Below are 22,271 nucleotides of genomic sequence, written 5' to 3'. Positions count from 1 at the left end.
GTGAGGTGGGGCTTACTATGACAATCAACTGGCCTTGGGTGCCTAAGACCCTGTTGCCGGTTCACCGGTTGTCCTTCTTTAAAGCACATTTGTTAGGTACTGACCACTGCATACTGGGAACACCCCACAAGACCTGCCCGCCTGCCTTAACTTCAAGAACTTACTGTTCACTTGCTTCCTAATATATCCACCCTTTACCAGGTGCCACTTTAACCACATAATCAATGTTAGTCACATCACCTGTCAGTGGGTTTACCGTTGTGGCTGATCAGTGTATGTCTTACCGATTGACTACAATTTGGGTAGGGGGAAGCCGGAACTGTGTTGCTTTCTATCAGCATACAAGTTCCACAAACACATTGGAAGGTCTCTAATTAAAAAAAAACAAAACGCTTGCAGTACGGGGAGTTAAGGAGGTTTGAAGCACAGTGCGGTTCTGCGAAGTACTGCAGGTTAGAAAGAGGAAGTGCTGAGAAGAGCAAGGCCACGCTCTTCCACACACCATGCAGTACTCACTCTGAACAGACAGGGAGGGGCTGGAGCGGGGCAGGGACGGAGGAGAGGAAGGTTGGGGAGTAGGGGCGGGGACCATCTCCGGCTGCAAGGGGGCCGAGGCACGACCCACGCTGCTCACCAGATTGCTCAAGCGGGCTGAGAGAGGTAACACAGGCCAGAGGGGGCGTCCCACAACACCGCCCGGCCATGAGAGACACCGGAGGGACATGTGTGAATGGACACAGGGTAACACAGACAGCAGGACAATTAAGGCAAAGAAAAAAGAAAAGCAGACAAATGAGACAGAATGAATGTGGGGATTTCTTAATCATTTGTTTTCCTAAAGAATGCTCTGTCTCAGAAAGCGGTTTTGGGAAAACTTAGTTTTGAGAGTCGGATCACTGCTAATGGTGGGAACGTTTATTGCTATTTAACTATTTTTTCCCTGAGGTCCCTTTTTACCATTATGCACTATAAACTGTAATTTATTTTAGTGAGGTCTTTTCTAATTGGGCGCTGTGCATAGGTAAAAAAGTAATCCGAGCTGAAACACTTATAACTTTAGTGTGAATAAACAGAGCTAAACTAAATAAAGTAGGATATATGCAAATATTGTATGTGTTGGGTAAGACCAGACGTATGGACGCTTGGGTGGATGTTGAAAATTCAGCGCCTTCAACTATACACTCGTTTTCTTTGGATATGTTACCTCGCAACACTCCTTTTTTGTGTTGTGTAGGGAAGCTGCTCTGAATAGCTCAAATCTTCTGATACGAACCGACCGGAAATCACAAAAGTGAAAGAAATAAATTCTTGGAAGTGGGCATGGCAAAATATGAACTGTATATACAAAAAGTGTGAATTAAAAATGCTAACAATGTTTAAATACTACAGCTGGGAAATTAGGACATTTTCCCATGGTACCATCGCTTTAAACAAGTTCTGTGTCAAGAAAAAGAACTCCAGTGAACATAAATGGATATGTGAGTATGTGAAGGTTTTTTCATTCCAATATCTGTATATTCAAAAAACCATTACTAATCTCTGTGGGTAGAAAATGTACACCCCCTTGACGGTGCACAGCACCGGGATACGGGGGGGCCTCTACTCACTCTGCATGGCAGGGGTGTGTGGAGGGGAGGGAACAGATGGGGATCCTCCTTCAGTGTCGGGCGGGGCAGTGGGTCCAGGGCCCCTGCGCACACAGCCCAGGATGTCCGTTAGCTTGGAGGCTGTGGGCATGGGTGAGTAGGGGATGAGGATGAAAAAAGGACTGGGACCAGGTCAGTAGAAGAAGCTAAGAGCAGAGATACTTTAATCGGGATTCAGTTCCTCATCACATGCTGGATAGGGGTGATGACCCAGGGATCTCCATGCAGTCAAAACAGGGGTATTCAATTCTGGCCATGGAGGACCAGTGTCCAGGACACCAGTGCTCCAGGACCAGAATTGTATAGGCCCTAATTTAGAAGTAAAGGGTCAAACTACATGCCATTCCAAGTGCTGCCACAAGATGGCGAATGCAAGCAGAGTTGGCCTATCACTCTAAAAGTGCAGGAAAGGCCCGTTTGGGTTTAGTCCCACTGTGCAGGAGAGCTGGTTGCCCTCTGACAGTGTCTGGTTAACAAACTCACCTTCTGGCAAACTCAGAGCAAAGCACATGTACCCTCTCACTGTGAGAGCCCTTTGTTGAAGCAGACGTAGTTTTGGAGGAGTGTTTTCAGACTCTAACCTCACCTATGGCCGTCTAGCACAGCGGTTCTCAACCCTGGTCGTGGCGTTCCCCTGCTTAGAGGTTCTCAAATCTCACCATTTCTGGAGAGGCTAGGTGATTATCAAGCCCTTAATGAGCTGGGTGAGGTGTTTTAGTCAAGCAGCACTGAATAGGGCAGTGGAATGTTGCCTTGCTCAAAAGCTCAATCAGAAGAATCCAGTCAGACTTGAACCCACAACCTTCTGGCTGCTGGCTTTTTTGTGTTTGTAAACAAACACCAGGACCAGGATTGAGAGCCAGTTACATAGATCCACCAGTCAAGCTTCCGTACACAGCAAACCCAATGCAGTGGAATCCTCTGGAATAAGAAAAGGTTATACTTCTCTTCATATGCAGGTCTCTCAAGAACCTAAAAAAAATGCTAAAACTCATACATTCCTCAAATACATTCCTCAAGCCAAACCAGGTTAGTACAGAAGTTGAAGAGATGCTCTGCAAGGAGTGACCAGCCAAGCCAAACAGAGCTGACGCAGAGGAAGATGCACCGAGTAACTTACAGAATACGGCCGGGGCAGGGCCTGGAGTAGACTGGCCGTGCTCTGAGCTGATACCGGCCTTAAGCGAGCTGCTATCTAGGCTTTTTCCTGGTGAGTGGCAGGGAAGAGTGAAGGTGGGAGGAGACAGAGAAAGAAAGCACTGAAAAAGGAGGACAGAGTGCTGGAGACATCAGAATGTAGGGGTTGAGGTCCAGAGAGAATCGAGATGGGACGGATGATCTGGGCACACCATGTAACAAAACCATAGCAGTTTGGTATTGAGGTCATGTCATGAGTGCCACAGAAATGCTCCCGAACTGGTCTACATTGCAACCCCATTCTAGATCCCTTGACACTGCTGAAAAGGGACATGGTATTACAATATAATGGAAAAAGCACATATATTTATTATGTGACGGTGTCACCCATGTAAAGGAAGACAGTTTGTTGCTGTTACTTACCTGAACAACCAAGTGCATGCTCACCTGTCCTCACCATGTACACACAATTTGCTTATAGCTCACTTCTCACATCTCACATCTGCGTCTTTCTTGTTAAAAGTTAAAAATACTACATTCAAGGTGCCCTTGCAGTGTTCCTGACTGTCTCTCCCAAGAGAGCGACAAGAGAGCTAACCTTCTGTATTAAAACTGGAAAAGGCACCCAAGTTTAATAGCCTTTTATTCCCGTTTTCGGCCTTCTAGTTCAGTGAGAGAGCACTACAAACATGTCGTCAGTGTCATAATAAACGTGGATAAATCCAGACCGATAAGTAGCTTGACGCTTGGAAGTCCAGATACAGCCATATGTATCATATTTGATACCATGCTTATGACATTTTTAAGGAGCTTTAGTGATTCAGAATGATTAGTTGAAATTGCCATTTGTGTCAAAGAGCATGATGACTGAACCTGCACTTAAACCCACTGGAGTAGATTAAAGACATAATGTGAACAAGTGTCAGGTATAGACCTGCTTGATTTGATCTGAATGTGTAAACGGACCAATTGAACTGTTAACATTGTTAGCCGATCATCTGTTGTAAATGAAAGAAGCATGCCCTAGGTAGCGATGTACCGATGCACCTCTTTCTTGGTTTGTTTCGGGTCTCGGTTTCTGGGATGTGATTCTAGTCCTGGCTTACTAAAACACTGCAGACTTTACTGCATTTTTACCTCATCATTGGATTTAGCTCATTAGCTAATTAGAAGTTCAGCATAATTTTCTTTCATGTACCTAAACAAAGCATTTCTTAGAGTGGCTCCGATGTCAAGAACACAAATACAGCCAATTTATGTGGTATCTAGATTTTTGATGTGATAAAATAATTTTTTATATCATTATAATATTATTTATATAATAATATATTTTCTCTACTGTCAAGGCAATCTTTTACTAGATTTTTGATAATTTCTGAGAGGATCTGACTGCATTCAGTGACAAGAGCATTAGTGAGGTCAGGATGTTGGATGATCACCACCCCACCTCATCCTCAACTCCCTAACTCATCCCAAAAGTACTGGATGGAGCACCATCATCATTCCAGAGAACACAGTTCCACAACACAATGCTAGGGGGCTTTACATCCCTCTAGCCTCCCCCTGGCATTAGGCATAGTGTCAATGGGGTCAATCTCCCACATAGCCTATATAGAGATGTCATAGCCCACAAAAACTAACTTCCAGTTAATGCTAGACAGAATCAACTCTCTGCTCCAGAGAGTCCAATTCTATTGGCAATACTTCTCAACAGGGACTAGAAAGCTGTGTCTGTGAATGTATTCAACTCAAATGAGCTGAATACATTCATTAGTAGGGGTGTCCACAAACATTTGACACATTGTGTGTATCTCTATCATCAATGTTTTTGAATGATTTTTTTAGGCCAAAAATTTAAGATGTTGCTTAAAAAGCATTTAATGCTTAAGATCTCTGGTTCCTATCAGCACTGTTGTGTTTGGATAATAATTATCTGATTATGCAGAAACAACAGTAACCAATAAAATGTAAATTACAGGACGCACTGATAAAACACTGCATTTTAATGTCTTGTTAGGAATGCAAGAAAGCTAGCGGCAACCAGTTTCTGTGATCTTATTAGCATGCTGTTCCCTGACTCTGACTGTCGGATTTCATTATTACCAGGATTTTGGGTGTTAAGGTCAGAGTTTAGATTAAGAAGCTGATCAGACCAGTGTTCAGAGTTGATGGAACACGCACTGAAGCTACCTACCTTTAACATCCTCATCCTCGATTGTGGTGTTGCTGCTGTCTGAGGATTCCTGCAAGACACACCAAGGGACATCAGAGGTTAATGGCAATCCCAAGTCTTTCCATTCACGGACACACATACGAGCACAATGTCGGAAACATCACTGAATGTATGGCAACCCTTTCGGCACAATAGAAATTGCCATAAAAAATGAGTGAGGGCCACTGTCACCACAAATGGAACGGCACACAGTCAACTTCAAGTGAACACATGAAAACGTTAGCAATGCTCAGACAGTCTTAGCCAGATCTCCGTCGCAGATCTCGCTCTCTCTTTCTCTCCCAGAGCTAACAGCATGAGCTCAGGTTGCCTCTGCTGCTTATTCTCTAGGTAGCCACCTGGTGAGGCTGTAACACTGGGAATGAAGATGTTTCTCTCGCTGTTCCACCACTCGTTCTCCAGATGGCAGTGGAGAGCGTACAGCTGTTGTAACCCCCCCCCCCCTACACAAATGCACCTACCAACCCACACACACACAAAACACAGGCTCACTAATAGCATGTATTAATCTTTGACATGTACGACACGCAGACACTTCTTGCTTTGGGCCCGTATCTGTCTCTGAGGGTCCCTGTGGGCGGGTTATCTGCCCACTGCACACACAGCGTGGAGGCAGAGTGACAGACAGAGCAGCTATCAGACTTAGACAGGGCGGCCAGAGCACAGAGATACGGAAAACACTCCAGAGTCCTCGCCGCTCAAATCGGCAGCTGTACAGATGAATGAGTGGAGCGGCGGAGAGCGAGGCGGTCAGGAGAGGGAGATGGACTGTGAATGTGGGGACTGTTATTTACACAATATGCCAGAATGGTTGAGAGAGAAACTTGTGATGGTGTGAGAAGGTGGTGAAGATGTGATAAACACAGAGGGGGGTCTTTTGATGAGATCTCAACAGATTTAATAACTGAAGGCTGTTCCATTAAAAGTAAACCTCATACTTAAAGAAAATCCTAGTACTTATACTGACATTTTTTCCCAACCCTGCCCTGCATCCTGTTACTCTCGAACATAAATCTTGCATTTACATTTTTGCTTTTTTTGACGTAATGTGGATCTGGCAGTTGCATGGTGAATGAATCAATAGAAATGCTCCAAAATCATTTGGAATAGAATTAAGTATTTCTACATTACCTTCCATTAAAAGTTATGTTTTTTTCCTCCTGTTTTGGAGATACAAAGCTTTGAATCAACGATATGTCCTGGTCTCAATACAGCTGATTCAAGTTATCAGCTAATTAACACACCCTTCCTGAGCTGAGGTGGGTGTGTTGGGAAACACTGAAGTTGTGCTCAAAACTGCCCTATTCACTATATAGTGCATTACTCTGGGGTTCTGCCATATTGTAGTAGTGTCCAAAAACGGAGTGGTCAGTGCACTGTGACAATTCCATATACAATGTGCACAATACAAATATATAATACCCATAATCCATCATGTCATTTGGTCTGAAGATTCGAACACAGCTTTTCTAAGGAAGACCAGTCCAGTGTTGCCAGATTAAGCAGTTTCTCGCCAAATTGGTCCAAATTTTGAAACACTGACATCACGGCCCTTTTATCAGGACTTGAAAGATCACTGTGCATTGTGGACTTTTTTGTCCTCTACAATTGCATGTAGGGGCTAGTGAATAGGGCACAGTTTTGAGCACAGCTAACACAGCACAATTTCACAATTTTCACGTTTCATGTTTTTTTTCTCCAATATGTTAAATCAGATAAATAATCAGTAATTGTGCAATTTATCGACTTAAGCAGAAGCATGAAGTTGCCCCGAACCACATCAAGTTATGATGACCTACTAATGTTGTTTCTGACACTGCATGACAGTATTTCCTATAAAAAGCTATATGTTATAAGGTAATAATATAATTAATAATTATAATATAATGTAATCAAATAGGCATTTAGTTACTATTGGTTCTACTATTCACAAATAACAGATTAAACCGTAATGAATAAATTGCATAACAGGGTGGTAAGTGTTTATTGTGCCATATTAAAACTATTAATGCAACTATCTGTGATTTTATATATGTACTGATTTATGTATTTATCTTCTATATTATGTACTAACAATTATGTACTAATAAAGGTCACAATGAAAAACGCTTAATGTAGCAAACCCCTAATTTGTGTTCCTTAAAATTGTTAAAAGTATTATTTTTTGTATTTGCTCTAATCGCTTAAACTGTTTTTCTGTAATTATTAAATCTAGTGCAAAACTAAAGCAACACTCTTCCCTGGATACATCAACTGGCGACAGACAAAAGGATGAGAGACAGAGGATGAGAGAAAAGTAAAGAAAGATGAGGATGGGGGGAGGGGGGGTGGTTGGGGAAGGATGTACCTTGATCCCATCCACTGGGTTATGGATAACAGTGGTCTGAGCCTCCTACGGAGAGAGAGTGAGAAAGAAAGAGAGAAAGGCAAGAGGGGTGAGAGAAAGAGGAAGGGGGTAAAGAGAGAGCAAAAATGAAGTGTACGTGAGAGATGAAGAGAGTAAATATAGCAGTAGGTGTTAGAAAAAGACAGAAAGAGGGAGACGAGATAAGAGAGGTAATAGAACAACAGTTCAGAGTTAGACGGAGCGTGAGAAAACCTAAGGTTTCATGAATGGAGATTGTTAACTGGAGGTGATGCTCGGTTAAAGGCAGTTAAAGGTCACAGTCCAAAGAGGTAAATCACTTCCAATAAACTCCAGCCAATAAATACATGGTGCACAACTCAATAGAAAGCAAAGGTTAGTAAAACTATAGCAAAACAGAACAAGGAAAATCATTAACTTGATATAAAGCAGGTAAAACTATAACAAAAATTTGAAAAATGATGGGCCAGATTCATAAAACTCGCAAAATGTGAATGTACGCTCCTGAAGTCCTATTTGTGTCACATTTGAAAATGTGTCCTCTGTAAAAGCTAATCAAATCTGATACTGTGTGTAAATAAAGTAACATTTATGGATTTGTCACCAAAGCTTAGCACCTATTTGGGTGCCAAAATGGACAAAGGAATCTCCCCCAAATTCTCCCACATAGCCTATATAGAGATGTCATAGCCCACAAAAACTAACTTCCAGTTAATGCTAGACAGAATCAACCTTACCAAAGACTAGAGTTAGGGTTAGTTAACCCTAACCAACATCGCATTTTTCTAAAATATTTCATTTTCTTCCTTCTAATAAGCCCATCACTAAAATGTTGTGGATGACAGCAGTCCTGTTTTCAATTTGAGGATAAAAGAACTGTGTCAAATGAGCTAATTTTATCATTTAGCCTGGTCTTCCTTGCACCAAAAATAAGGTTTTTCATCATCTAATTTCTTGTTTTGACAGTTTTTGCAGATTTGCACTGGATTCAAATCAGGGATCTCATCATCAGATGATCCAGCTTGAACGTGTCTAAAAAAAAAAAGTCTCAAAATCAAAACTACAACCAAAAAACAACAGAAATCAATTGATGACAGAGCACCAGGATAATGTTTCCACCCTATCTATATGCTTTATGATCTTAGGCTGCTCCATGTTCAAAGCCATTGTAAAATTACTATACTGACCTCTGTATTAATATGATTTTAGTTTGTCATGTACTCCCACAACTGCAGCTCCAATGTTTGTCATGATGCTCAATCAAGACCAGTCTAAAATTGTCTTTTAAATAAATGAATCAGTCAATTTAGTGGATTCATGTGCTGAATTTGTTGATGATCACCTGTGTGACCAAACATGTTTGAGAAAATAAAAACATAAAAATTCTGTTACTATGTAAATCAGCACACTTACTATGTGAGCAGTTTATGTGGCATTTTTTTACAGAGTGGTGTTGTGTTATAAACAAACAATAAATGCAAATGCGTCACAGTAAACTGGACAGTACATTTTAGAAATCTGGCCCTTTAGATTATTTAATGGACAAAAATGATTGCGCATATTTTCATTTTCACAGATTGCTTCCTGGAGAACAAATTGTTAGGCTTTTTCACCAAAGCCACTATTATCCCATAAATCCATCTGTGGCAACGGGACATTCATTTACATTTTTTTTCAGTCTGACGTCAGTGTTTTAAGTCTGCTTTTATCTCTCAGTTGATGTACTTCATTACGACTGCCGCCACTATCTGTAACTATGGGATTTGTGGGTCTGTCAAACAAGGCCAAGCAAAGAACACACTTTAGTCGTGCGTTGGACGTTTTATCAGTAAAAACCTTTTCACAAAGACCTTTTCAGATCGTTTAGGTAGCACAGTTAGGTCAAAAAACGCAGAGAGCAGCTGGAACACCGAAGTGCATGTCCTTGGCATTGGTGTCAAACGACTGAGGACCAAGTTGGTTAAGATGTGAAACTGCATAAACATCACAGAAACACAGACATATACAGTACTGTGCAGACGTGTTATACACCTAAACACGTTGTTCTATGTCATATCTCTCATCAATAAGAGACTATACAAACTAAAGTTTGTGTTTGTGGATGTGGTCCATTGCATCACCAGCTCACCTGATTTAACGTCATTAAGCACTGATTTACCAAACCAGGTGTTGGATGATAACTATACATATACTAGACTCCCATGAGGAGAGCTTTAGAGATGTTTTAGACTTTTGCACAGTACTGTATGTCAAGATGCAAACACTAATGGAAACATGATAATGGGAATTAACAACCCAACATTCATATCAGACGATTAGGTAAATGGCAAACGTGCTTTCCTTCTTGTATTTCTATACAAACAACCACACAAACACACTTTTGTCTTTATCAGAATGTATATTCCTAAAAATAAAGATTTTACAAAGAGTTCATAGAAGAACCATTTTAGGTTTAATAAAAAACACATTTGTAAATGAAATATGTGAAAATATGCCTGAAGAACCATTTAAAAGGTTTAAAGGTGTCATTGTAAAGGTTCTTCATACTCTTACAGCTCTTTTACAAAAATAGATGGTCTCACTTTATTTGGATGGTCCATTGTAGAAGCCTTGTAGATGCTCACCTGGCCTTCAACTAACATTCAACTGAATGCAAATGAATTCTAAGTTGAATGTAAATGACTGCCTATTGAATGTAACCCTATACCTAACCCTAACTTTAACCTTACCCTTTTATGGTAAGATTCTAGGGAAAGGTTAAGGTTAGGGTGCAGGGCTACATTCAATAGACAACCAACCATTTCCATTCAATTTAGGGTTCAGCTGCATTTAATACATAGTATATATACAGTGGGGAGAACAAATATTTGATACACTGATTTTTCAGGTTTTCCCACTTGCAAAGCATGTAGAAGACTGTAATTTTTATCATAGGTACTCTTCAACTGTGAGTGATGGAATCTAAAACAAAAATCCAGAAAAATACATTGTATGATTTTTAAATAATTAATTTCCATTTTATTGTGGGAAATAAGTATTTGATCATCTATCAACCAGTAAGAATTTTGGCTCTCACAGACATGTTACTTCTTCTTTAAGAAGCCCTCCTGTTCTCCACTCATTACCTGTATTAACTGCACCTGTTTGAACTCGTTACCTGTATAAAAGACACCTGTCCACACACTCAATCAGTCAGACTCCAGCATCTCCACAATGCCCAAGACCAGAGAGCTTTGTAAGGACATCAGGGATAAAATTGTAGACCTGCACAAGGCTGGGATGGGCTACAGGACAATAGGCAAGCAGCTTGGTGAGAAGGCAACAACTGTTGGTGCAATTATTAGAAAATGGAAGAAATGCAAAATAACGGATAATCTCCCTCGGTCTGGGGCGCCATGCAAGATCTCACCTCGTGGAGCATCAATGATCTTGAGGAAGGTGAGGAATGAGCCCAGAATTACACGGCAGGACCTGGTCAATGACCTGAATAGAGCTGGGACCACAGTCTCAAAGAAAACAATCAGTAACACTCTACGCCGTCAAGGATTAAAATCCTGCAGTGCACGCAAGGTGCCCTTCCTCAAGCCAACGCATGTCAAAGCCCGTCTGAAGTTTGCAAATGACCATCTGAATGATCCAGAGGAGGAATGGGAGAAGGTCATGTGGTCTGATGAGACAAAAATATAACTTTTTGGTTTAAACTCCACTCGTCATGTTTGGAGGAAGAAGAATGATGAGTACAACCCCAAGAACACCATCCCAACCGTGAAGCATGGCGGTGGAAACATCATTCTTTGGGGATGCTTTTCTGTAAAGGGGACAGGACGACTGCACCGTATTGTGGGAAGGATGGATGGGGCCATGTATCGTGAGATTTTGGCCAACAACCTCCTTCCCTCAGTAAGAGCACTGAAGATGGGTCGTGGCTGGGTCTTCCAGCATGATAACGACCCAAAACACACAGCCAGGGCAACTAAAGAGTGGCTCCGTAGGAAACATCTTAAGGTCCTGGAGTGGCCTAGCCAGTCTCCAGACCTGAATCCAATAGAAAATCTTTGGAGGGAGCTTAAAGTCCGTGTGGCCCAGCGACAGCCACGAAACCTGAAGGCTCTGGAGGACATCTGTATGGAGGAGTGGGCCAAAATCCCTGCTGCAGTGTGTGCAAACCTTGTCAAGAACTACAGGAAACGTCTCATCTCTGTAATTGCAAACAAAGGTTTCTGTACCAAATATTAAGTTTCTTTTTCTGGTGTATCAAATACTTATTTCCCACAATAAAATGGAAATTAATTATTTAAAAATCATACAATGTATTTTTCTGGATTTTTGTTTTAGATTCCATCACTCACAGTTGAAGAGTACCTATGATAAAAATTACAGTCTTCTACATGCTTTGCAAGTGGGAAAACCTGAAAAATCAGCAGTGTATCAAATACTTGTTCTCCCCACTGTAGCTGAATGTTGAGTGATGCCAATAGTGAAACCAATAGTGGCCTCACTCAAAGAATGCTCAGCAGTCCCTTTAGTTTTAAGAGTATAAATAACAAACACTGTCCCAAATCTAACAAAGTAAAAGGGTGAAGCGTTCAGCTATGTTTCTAGGCTATCTGTGAGTGTTGGACAGGTGAGAGAGACAGGAGAAGTGGACAATAAGAAAAAAAAAGACAGGGTGAAAGGACAGAGAGAAATACGGAGGTAAATACCAGAGCAGGAGAGGGGATGTTTCCTTTGGGACTGGTGACTATGCTGTTTTTCGTGCTGTTTGACTGGGGCTGTGCAGAAAACACAATAGTGGTGTTAAAAGTGGGGAACGCTAGATGGGGGAGGAAGAGAGTGAGAGAGAGAAACTGACAGAGAAAGAGAAGTAGAAGAAATGCTGCAGTTAGTGCTGGTGGAGTGGGTTGTGCTTCAGGCAATAACAGGCTTGGTGGAGGCCAGTCTTCTACTTTAGACCATTCTGTAAACAGCATACATCTTAGACATACACACTTAGAACTGTGGTGTATAGACATAATTTTTCCTCACTTTGAAAGTGTCTGTAACCCTAATGTTTGCCTTGATAAGTGATATCTTCTGTTTTGGGCAGTAAAAACCACCTAAGTCAAAGAATAGAGGCTGTCATCAAGTGAGCAAGGGGATCCCTTCAAGTGATGCAACCATCAAGTGTTGACGCTATCATTAGGAGATAGGCGGTTAATCTCAGGTGATTAGTGTTATTAGGCTTATTTTAAGGCAAAACTTCAGTTTAACTAGGCCACGTAAACTAAAGTAAATCCATTATATCTTAGACATCCCTAAACGTAATGGAGGCTGCCTCTTCATAGAGTGAAAGAGAAAACTGGATGTGAATGACAACTCGTTGTCTTCTACAGGTCTCATGTGCAATACAGGACAATGTGCAATATTTTTACACTTCCTGGATTGAACTAACATCAGCTAGATTCACATTAAACTTAGCCTAGTTAGCAGACTTTGCAGCCGTGCCATAATCTGCATTACTTCATCCTGCCTATAACAACGTGTCCTTATCAACATGCTCAGGCTAAAGCACTTGTGTTCCATAGGAGCAAAGAGTAGTATAATATAATTACCCACTAATATGAGCAATATTGTCACATTTTACTGTTTTGTTGAACTTTTAGGCTGTACTTTTGCACATTTTCTCCAGTAATTTCAGTCTTTGAATACTAGCATCTTGCACAGCTAAAAGATTACTTAAGTACCTAAGGACATCGCCAAGGAAAACAATGTAAAAGAGTGGAAAGGGAGTCTATTCTTTGGCCAAACAAACCCAGAGACATAAATAAATCATTCAGTTGAATGATACACAAAACATACACGTTCATTTAAGAAGATACAAGATAGTGTTTCAACCAAACACGGTCTTGATCTACAGCCTTGAATGAACGGAAGTAAAATTACAAAATGCAAAGACGCATAAAGAGACTCCTTTAAAAAAACGGAGCCTAGTTGTTCTTTAGAAAGACCCTTGTGTATAAGAAGTCCACTGATTTCCGGACATTGTCACAGCTGTTATAAGCAAGTGCTCTGAGCACAGAGACAAAGCCACCTATTGACATCACATACAACACATTCTGTGCTCTAGTTGCACATACACATTATTGCTGTCCCACAAACACCTTGTGTATATTTTTTGCCGTTTGTCATACTTTTTGACATAATGTAAACCTGGTAGTTGTTCTTCATGTTTTATTAAAATTGCATGATGAAGTGACCAATAAAAATGCTCCTACATGACCTGGAATGCAATATTTTTTACATTGACTTCCATTGAAAGTTAAGAAGATTTTTACCTTCTCCTGTAAAGTTGTTATTTTAGAGATACATGTACGAGGATATAGCTGGACTCCAAATACAGGGCAAGCAGTTTGTAACTACTTTAATAGTTGATCATATGGATGTAAAGACAAACCATAAAAAATAGAACAAGAAATCCTCAAAAGAAGAGCAATGAAGCATCAATCAATGGATGAATTGAGGGATAACTGCGCAACAGAAAGGACACTGGGGAATGATAAAGAGATTAGGATTAAATGATACCCTCACCATGTACTGAACAGTGGAGCTGGATTTCCGTTTCTGGCACGATGGAGGGTGGGTGGCGGCAATGTGACAGACGGGTGGCGGATGAAGATGGAGGAGGGGGAGAGAATGGAAGAGTGAGCACTGATGATGGTCTTGAACTGAAGCTGCACAGTTAAAGCACATGGTATGGACACTAATGATTGGTGGTCAGCTGAAGAATGAAGAAAAGGAAGGCTAGAAAAGCAGAGAAGAATGGACAAGCTTGTACTGAAGAAGGCCGACAAGCCACTTTGGTAAAGGTCTCGTTTCAAACCAAATGAAGCAAAGAACCACTGGATGTTAATAAAGTTACATCCGTCTTTACAGAAAAGTCAGAATGATCCTTCACATATCTTGATTTTAGGACATCTCATTCCTTAAAAGATGCTTTCTGAGCGGGTTTTGTTGGGGATGGGGGGGCAGCAGATCTCAAGTAGACTAAAATGTAAAAAGGACACTCCACTACCAGAGATCTGCTCTTCAGTAGAAAGTTAAATGGACAACAAAGAAAACAATAACGCAAAGCTGTCTGCACAGAATACAGTTATCATGAATGATTTAGTAATATTCAATATATTTAGTAATATATCATGATAATATTCTACTTCCACTCATCGCCAACTTCATACATAATTTTATATACACTATGTCATTTTACATAAACTTACCAGCCATTACATTAAAAGCGCTAACTGCTTAATATTGTGTATGTTCCCCTTGTGCCGCCAAAACAGCTTTGAACCCCCCCTGAGGCATGGAATCCACAAAACCGCTGAGTGACCGATGTACATCATTTTAACATCATTAAAAACAATGCCGGATGAAATAGTCTGGACTGAGGTACTTTTAGGTCTTTAATATTTGACGAGATATTTGAGAATAAATATTATATCTGTTTACAGGATGTTTTCAACATAGTACATTCCTAAAGTGTCATTCCAGCTTCCTATTAATTGTTAGAGTTATTATATATAACTGGTTGTAATTATAGAAACCTGACCAGCACATTAGTGTCACTGCTAGGTTTAAGAGTGGGTCAATCACTCAGAAATATCCAACCAAGAGCAGCTCCGTGATCAGAAACTGATCAAGAGCTAAATGTTCAAAATGTTTAGTTTAAACATTTGAGATGTGATTTAGTGGTGTTTTCTATGGATGTTCATTCCCACCACTTAAAATAAATACAGCACCTACGCTTGTTGCATTATTGATTGCTGTAATTATATTTATTATTTATATTATTGTGATACTCTCATATTCTGAAATCTCAATATTTTAAAACACTAAATTATTCATTTTGAGTACTATTTTTTGAGATACTCTCATTATTTTGAGTTTTTTATCATTGAGATATTAAATGATTCATTTGAGATACTATCATTATTTTATTACTATCATATCAAGTTATTATTTTTGATATGCATGCATTACTTTGAGATATTAAGTTATTGTTTTGAGATACAATCTCAATATATTATACATTACAGAGATACTCTCATTATGAGGTCTCATTATTTTTGAGATATTCTCCTATTTTCAGGAACTACATTATTATGTTGAGATACTAAGTTATTTTTGGTGATATACTTTCTGATAGTTTTTATAAGATTTCTCCTTACTTTGATATCCTTTATTGCGTTTTAGATGCTTTAGGATTTTATAATGGTAAAAAATAGATTTTTTTATAGAGTTTTTTTTTTATTTTAGGTGGTGAAAATAGACTTTCATAGCCTTGTGCTAAAATGCTGCAGCAGTAAATGGTAAAAGAGAGAGAGAGAAAAAAAAAGGCGAGAAAAAACCTAAAATGTCAGAACGCTGGAGTGTGTTGCGCCAGTTGCTAAGCGATGAGTGAGGCGCAGAGGTGTCTATTTCTGTCTCTTAGTTCCCAGGGTTCAGACTGCCAGCTATTCCTGGAGCGGGAGCTACATTCCCCACTGAGGTGACCCCACCCTCCGCTGCCTATCACACACTCACACAAGCGCATGTATCGCAAGGGGGAGGACTGAGATGGGGAGAGAGCTCAGGATGATCACGGAAGATGAGATGATGAGACGATAGTGGTAAAGTGGCCTAGAGCTGAGGCAGGATAGTGTAGAGTTAGGGATACACTATCTGGTTGATGGGGAGAACGGCATATTCAGTGGATAGCTAAGAGTAATAGATAATCTTATTTCTAAACAGGTTCTATTTGAACTTCCTAAGTCCACTAGACTTGTTTCCAAAATGCATCAGGTTTGTTTAGATGTTCCTTAGATGAATTTTGTGGTGAGAATGCAAGAAAGGCTTTCTTCTGACGACTCTATCATGTAATTCATATTTGTCTAGGTGTTACAGCTCAGTAGAATAGCACACCACTTGCAGTTGGGGGTTTGATTTGCCTTTCTAGCAATCCTAGAAGCATGGTCTCTATGAAGGTTGATTTGTCTTCCAGACTTTAACTTGGCCTCTATTGTTTCTGTCAACTGCAGTTAACACATTAACAAATACATTATAAAGCCTTCTTCTGCTTTGTGGGCATCAATTACTTAAATTGTTAGAAAATAATCTAGAACACAACAAGTGAGCATCTCAAAAGTGTTGACAAATTCTGTTGAGGAAAATCTTTCAAACATTAAATAGAGAAACGGATAACAACATAACGAATAATTAATCTGTATTCATTTTATTGTAAGTTATTTTTTTTAGATACTATGTTAGTCAGAGATACCCTCGCATTATCCTGAGATACTATCTCATTAATTTGAGATACTACCTCATAATTCTGAGATATCTCATTATTTTAATTAATCTCATTATTTTGAGATGTCTCATTATTTTGAGATACAAATGTTTTATTCTGATATACTCTCATTACTTTAAGATGTTAAGTCATTACTGTGAGACATCCCTACTTTTACTGGATTGAACTTGATGAAGGGTTCCTGTGTGTGCTTGTAAAAGGATGATACTAAATACTGTGTTTCTAAAAGTTAACTCCAGTGCAGTAGGACCTTGCGAGAGCTGTCTGATGTGTGAGCAAATTTTCACAGATTTGCTCCTTTGCATTCTAGATAACGTTCTAGATAACGTTTGATTAAAACAAGTGATTTAATACATTTTATGCTGATAAATTACACTTTTGCTGTTTCAAACCTGGCTAGCGCGCCCCCAAGTGGTTGAAAATGTAGTTCTGCTGTGTCTGTAAAAGACGTTTCAAACACTCTCAGAAAAGCCTCCGATTGGCTGCTTTCTACTCTGTCCACAACTCTCTAAAGCCCATCTTGACATGCTCGTTATTGCATTCTAGCTGATACAAACTAATGAAGTACTTTTGTAAGTTGCTCTGGATAAGAGCGTCTGCTAAATGCCTTTAATGTAAATGTAAATTAAACAAAAGAACAGAAATTAATGGATGTAAGCAATTTTATTTCTAATTGATGTCATGTTATTTTAATTCTGGAAATCCAGATACTGGTGATATTCTGATTCTACTATTTCTTGTTAATTTAGGATTACATTGTTATTTTGACAAAGCCTCTTGATATTTTGACATGCTTTATGCTTGTGGAATTGAAAAGAAAATAGATTTTTACATTTTAAGTGGCTAAAATTCTTCCATAGGAAACCTGCTGATACTGAGGATAGATGTATTCTTTAATAGTGGGGCTAGGAGACAGTCAGAGCACTGCTAGTCTGTGGATGGCAAGCTCAGCTGAATAAGAAGCAACTACTGTCTGGCAACGAAAGGACGGGAGAGGGAACAGTGAGGAGAGAGAAAGAGGTATACAGAGGAAAGATAGACAGATGGATTGAAAGACAGAAACAAGCGAGAGGTAAAAGAGAAAGACAGGAAAGGCAGAGAAGGACAACATTCTTAGCAGGTTATAAAAAGCCCATGTTTAAAGTGACACTTCAGCAACAAATCAAATTCACACAATTTTCTCCTAACTCCAAGTGTTTGGTGTTCACTTGCCTGAAGTGATGCTGAGCGGTTAAAAAAAAAGGTGCCACCAAATTTGCTGTTTTGCTGCCTGAATTAGAATTTCTCTTTGATAATTTGAACAAAACATTCTGCTACAAACAAAATAAGCTGGTGATTTCTAGCATTTATATCTTCAGTGGTAATGAACAGGATGCTCTCTGTGACAGTTTAAGAGCTGGATAGCTGTAGTTTGTACTGACTGTATTTATCCAATGTGATAAAGTGCTCATGCATAAAACAAACCAAATTCAAATTCTTCCACTTCTTAAATAATAAAAATGAATATTCAAAATATAATTTGGGATGTGTATGCTTATAATCTTCATCTATGTCCTAAAATAAAAAAAAAACATCTAATTTTAATCTACTTTTATGGAAAATAATTGAACATTTTCTCTTTTTAAGTCATTTTTTAAGTAGTCTTTTTATTGTAAACAAAACCTTGCCAAATTACAGAAACTCTCTGTAAATAAACACCCTGGCTGTTATTTGAAGTATTATGCGAATAATTACACATTACATTTGCTGAGAATTTCAACTTGCTGTGAAAGAATTCTCTCAGTATGGAAAGCCAGAGTGAATTAGCATCTACTTTAAATAGCTTGGGCAAAACTCAGCATGTCTTTGAGGAGGGAAAAGAAAAAAGCTGTAGCTTTTGCTAAAAAGGTAAGGGGTTTGCATGTGGTTTACATGTGAATTTGAAGACAAAAGTAGCCTACCTCACATAGTGAATTCTGTTGGTACTGTTGTCCATACAGGCAAGTGTTACACAATGCTAATAAGTGGTCATAAGCTTTAGACACCAGTAAGTGTGCATGTCAAGCACACTTGAGGAAAGGAGAAAATTATGTAAATCAGCTTTTTCTCCACACCATCACTTTAAAATTAGGATATAATCTGGGGCTTTTAATTATTCTCTTTTTCAGTATCATAGAAATAAAAACCAACAAGCTTCAAAAAAGTCAGTTCAAAACGGCTATTTAGTGCTCGGCGTTACAGAAATAAGCCATCCGAGGCGGCAGGAGGGCCGGATAATCTCTGCCCAATTCCCCCTCGAGTGCTTTTTACTGTCGGCATGCCACCAGATTACGAGAGGTATGATTAATGCTTCGAATGAGGGACACACGACTGTAGGAGATTATTTTCCAGATTACTCTCCATCCAATCGACGGCTGAGAGGGGAGGAGAGGTCCATGTCTAATTCTGCAGGGCGGCCGAGGCGGAGGAGAGGGGATTACGTGCTATCAGCCCAAATGAATCCTCACTGAGCGCATCTCGCAGTTTGCTGGAGTGCAAGGGTCAACATCTGCTCATACTCTAAATGCTATGCACAGTTATGGCGCTATAGCTGGAATGAGGGATTAGGGGCAGCCGGTGCAGCTTGAGGCAAATGCCGTGTGGTTAAGGCACATTCTGTCTGAAATGAGGCCAGAAATGAGGAAATGACCAAAAAAAAAAAAGGCATCAAATAGGAGTGCTTTATCTTGTCTTTTACTTGGAGTCCACCAGCCTGTCAAGTGACAATCTAACTTAGCCAGTCTAAGAGGAGCCGAATATGAGTTTATATACAGTTTATATGCAAATGATCAGCCATAACATTAAACTATAACCTTCCTAATATTGTGTCAGAACTATCAAGGCATGAACTCCACATGACCTCCATCATAGCCAGCATTAGCTTTTTCAGCAATCTGTGTTACAATACACTCTTAAAAATAAGTCAATAAAGAACCTTCTGTTTATAATAGAGATGTATGAGTGCGTGGAACCTTTTAAATGTCTAAAAAAAATTCACTTGATGTAAAGGCTTATTGACCATTAAAGGTTCGCAAGGAACCATAAGTGGTTCTTCTATGGTATCGCTCAAAAAACTTTAAAGCACCTTTATTTTCAAGAGTGTAGCGTTTTTTGGGAATTGACCAGATTTTCTTGTCGCTGGTTCACCAGTTTTCCTCTCTTGGAGCACTTTTGGTAGGTACTAACCACTGCACACTGATAACACTTGACGTTTTGGAGATGCTCTGACATGGTCGTCATTCCATCACAGTTGTCTCAGATGTCAAATTGTCAAATTGTCTCAGATGTCGCTGACTGTTCATTTGCTGCCTAATGTATCCAATTCTTGATGTATGCCATTGGAAGAAGATCCTTAATGTTGTTCACGTAACTGGTCAGTGGTACTAATGTTATGGCTGATCTGTGTATATAAACACATATAAACATATACACTGACCAACATGACGAACAAAGGCACAAACACCACAACAGCTGTCAAAGACACAAAAGCACTAATGACGGACAGGCAGATGCTTTAGGTCAAACTCAAGCATCTATGGGCTCATAGCGCTTGTTGTAGTGAGAAAAGGCTTGGCGCTAAAGGAGGAGAGATATGCATATACATGGGTGGCAGAGAGAGATAGCAAAAGAGAGAGACAGAGGTAGACGGAGAGTAAGAGATGTGTACAGTAGTTCAAGTGAGTGAAATCGGCCTTACCTTGACATCAGCCTTCTTGTTGAGCAGGCTCTTGGCTGCTGCGGAGGGGGAGAGAGGGAGGGTAAACATGGGTGCAGAAAAGAGTAAGAGCAGCAGTCACCATAACCAGCGGAACCAGCCCAAACACCGGGACAGTGCAAAGAGCCCTTGCTGATTCCGGCCCCGGCCGCTGTCTCTCCTCAGTGCAGAGGATTAAGGGGCTTTTAAACAGCGAGTGGGTAAAGAGCGGAGTGGAGCGGAGTGGATGAAAATCCCTAACTCAGGTAGATTACAGCAGGAGGGGCATCGCTGCCCTTGGGGAGGAGGAAGAGGTGGAGGAGGAGAAGGGGGCATGCACGCTGAGGGACGGGCTCAACCGCACATGCGGGAGTGTGGCACACACACGGACAGGACTGTGCAAAAGTGCTGGCTGACCAGAGAGAGATTTTTGCTGGGAAATAGTAAATACAGAATAAATACAAATAACTATCAATGTTATGAATATTAGTGATGTGATTTTTTTCAATATAGCTAAATAAGGAATGGCTAAATATCTGCCTTGCATTCATATCATATTTTTACGTTGACTTTCGTAGAAAGATTTTTCCCTTCTCCTGTCAAGATGCAATTTTGGAAATACAAGACTTTTGAGAAACAGCGACGATATGTTAATGTTAAATGTTAATGCTTATACATTAATTATTAATTATAATAGCATAGAAAACATATGCCCTGCCCACTCCCACCCACTTTACTCTGATAGGCTGCACCCAGCTGCCTCTTTGGAAGCAGATTCCACAAATGATGAGTAAAGAACTTACTTACTTATCTGCACAGCTTTTTTATTAGACTTTAAAAGCAGGTAAATAAAAAGTTGGGTATATAATTACCTACAATATTATACTCTTACATTAAAATACCAAACATGACTGGGTTCAGTAATAAATCATGCTTTAATTAAAACATAAATAGATAAATTGTAATTTTGTCACTTTGTAGCACATTGTGATAAACAATATTCTTGTTTATGTCCTTTCTTATTCTGAATTTGAAGACTGACTATGTTACGATGGGTGGAGCTTGGAGGTGGACGTAAATGCAGGTATATTATTAAGACAAGAAAAAAAAATAGACTACAAAAGGAACACAGACTGGGAAAATAATCGAAATACTAAAACTATCAAACAAAAACATAACAAACAAAACAAACAGATTAAGCAAACACAAGTACAAAGAATAATAAAAAAAGCAAACACTTAAACTTAACTAAAGACACAAGCAAACAGGCCAAGCTAACAACCCATAACCTGCCATGGAAACGTGTTAACATGCCAAAACTAGACAAAGGAAGGCTGAAACAAAGGGGTACTTATACAGGGACTAACAAGGGACACACAATAAACATCTGGGACTAACAAGGGGGCGTGACTAAAGAGGAGGCAGAGGTGGGAACACTAATGAACAGGAGGGGCTTGATAGACTGACACTCTATGTTTCATTACAACATAATGATCAGCATAATTTGTCTGTATCAACATATATCACAATAAATATCACTTATTGCAAAAATGTCTTTATGTATCATGATAATGTATTTTTGCCATATTGCCTCCCCTATTTTTGGCTAACCGATACTTCATTACTTTGAATAAAGCGAGCTGCTGTTAGAACTGATATTTTACTTCTTTTACTTGTTTAATTTCACAGAATTCATATGTATTTATATTTATTCTGATTATATGAGGTTGTACAAGCTTATACACACTTCCCATATGAACTGATTTAAACACTTTTGCACAGTACTGTACACAAGCAGTCACCCAACCCCATCCTCTCACACCACACACCACCCCAACAAACACATGTAGGGT

At 39.7% G+C, this 22,271-nt stretch overlaps 1 protein-coding gene and 1 long non-coding RNA gene across 7 annotated transcripts in view; one reads left to right on the top strand and one right to left on the bottom strand.

Annotated features, from left to right (window-relative positions):
• The window catches only part of camk2b2 (calcium/calmodulin-dependent protein kinase (CaM kinase) II beta 2), an 84,325-nt gene that overhangs the window by 10,038 nt on the left and 52,016 nt on the right, over positions 1 to 22,271 (bottom strand). For 2 of the 5 annotated variants that reach the window (XM_072658057.1, XM_072658060.1), the window contains 4 exons: positions 20,422 to 20,459; positions 12,085 to 12,153; positions 7,364 to 7,408; positions 4,978 to 5,026 (listed from right to left, as the gene is read on the bottom strand). In XM_072658057.1, the coding sequence (XP_072514158.1) occupies positions 4,978 to 5,026; positions 7,364 to 7,408; positions 12,085 to 12,153; positions 20,422 to 20,459 (201 nt within the window). Of the gene's footprint in view, positions 1 to 516; positions 652 to 1,607; positions 1,728 to 2,766; positions 2,854 to 4,977; positions 5,027 to 7,363; positions 7,409 to 12,084; positions 12,154 to 20,421; positions 20,460 to 22,271 lie in introns of all 5 variants that reach the window. The other 3 variants (XM_072658058.1, XM_072658061.1, XM_072658062.1) reach the window with 2 other exon arrangements.
• LOC140536341 (uncharacterized) overlaps positions 1 to 22,271 on the top strand; it is a 58,393-nt gene that overhangs the window by 264 nt on the left and 35,858 nt on the right. The window lies entirely within an intron of this gene.

The sequence above is a fragment of the Salminus brasiliensis genome, chromosome 16 (assembly GCF_030463535.1).
Source record: "Salminus brasiliensis chromosome 16, fSalBra1.hap2, whole genome shotgun sequence".
Classification (NCBI taxonomy): domain Eukaryota; kingdom Metazoa; phylum Chordata; class Actinopteri; order Characiformes; family Bryconidae; genus Salminus; species Salminus brasiliensis.
Note: the sequence above shows the minus strand (reverse complement) of the source record. Positions and strands in the feature narration are given on the sequence as shown.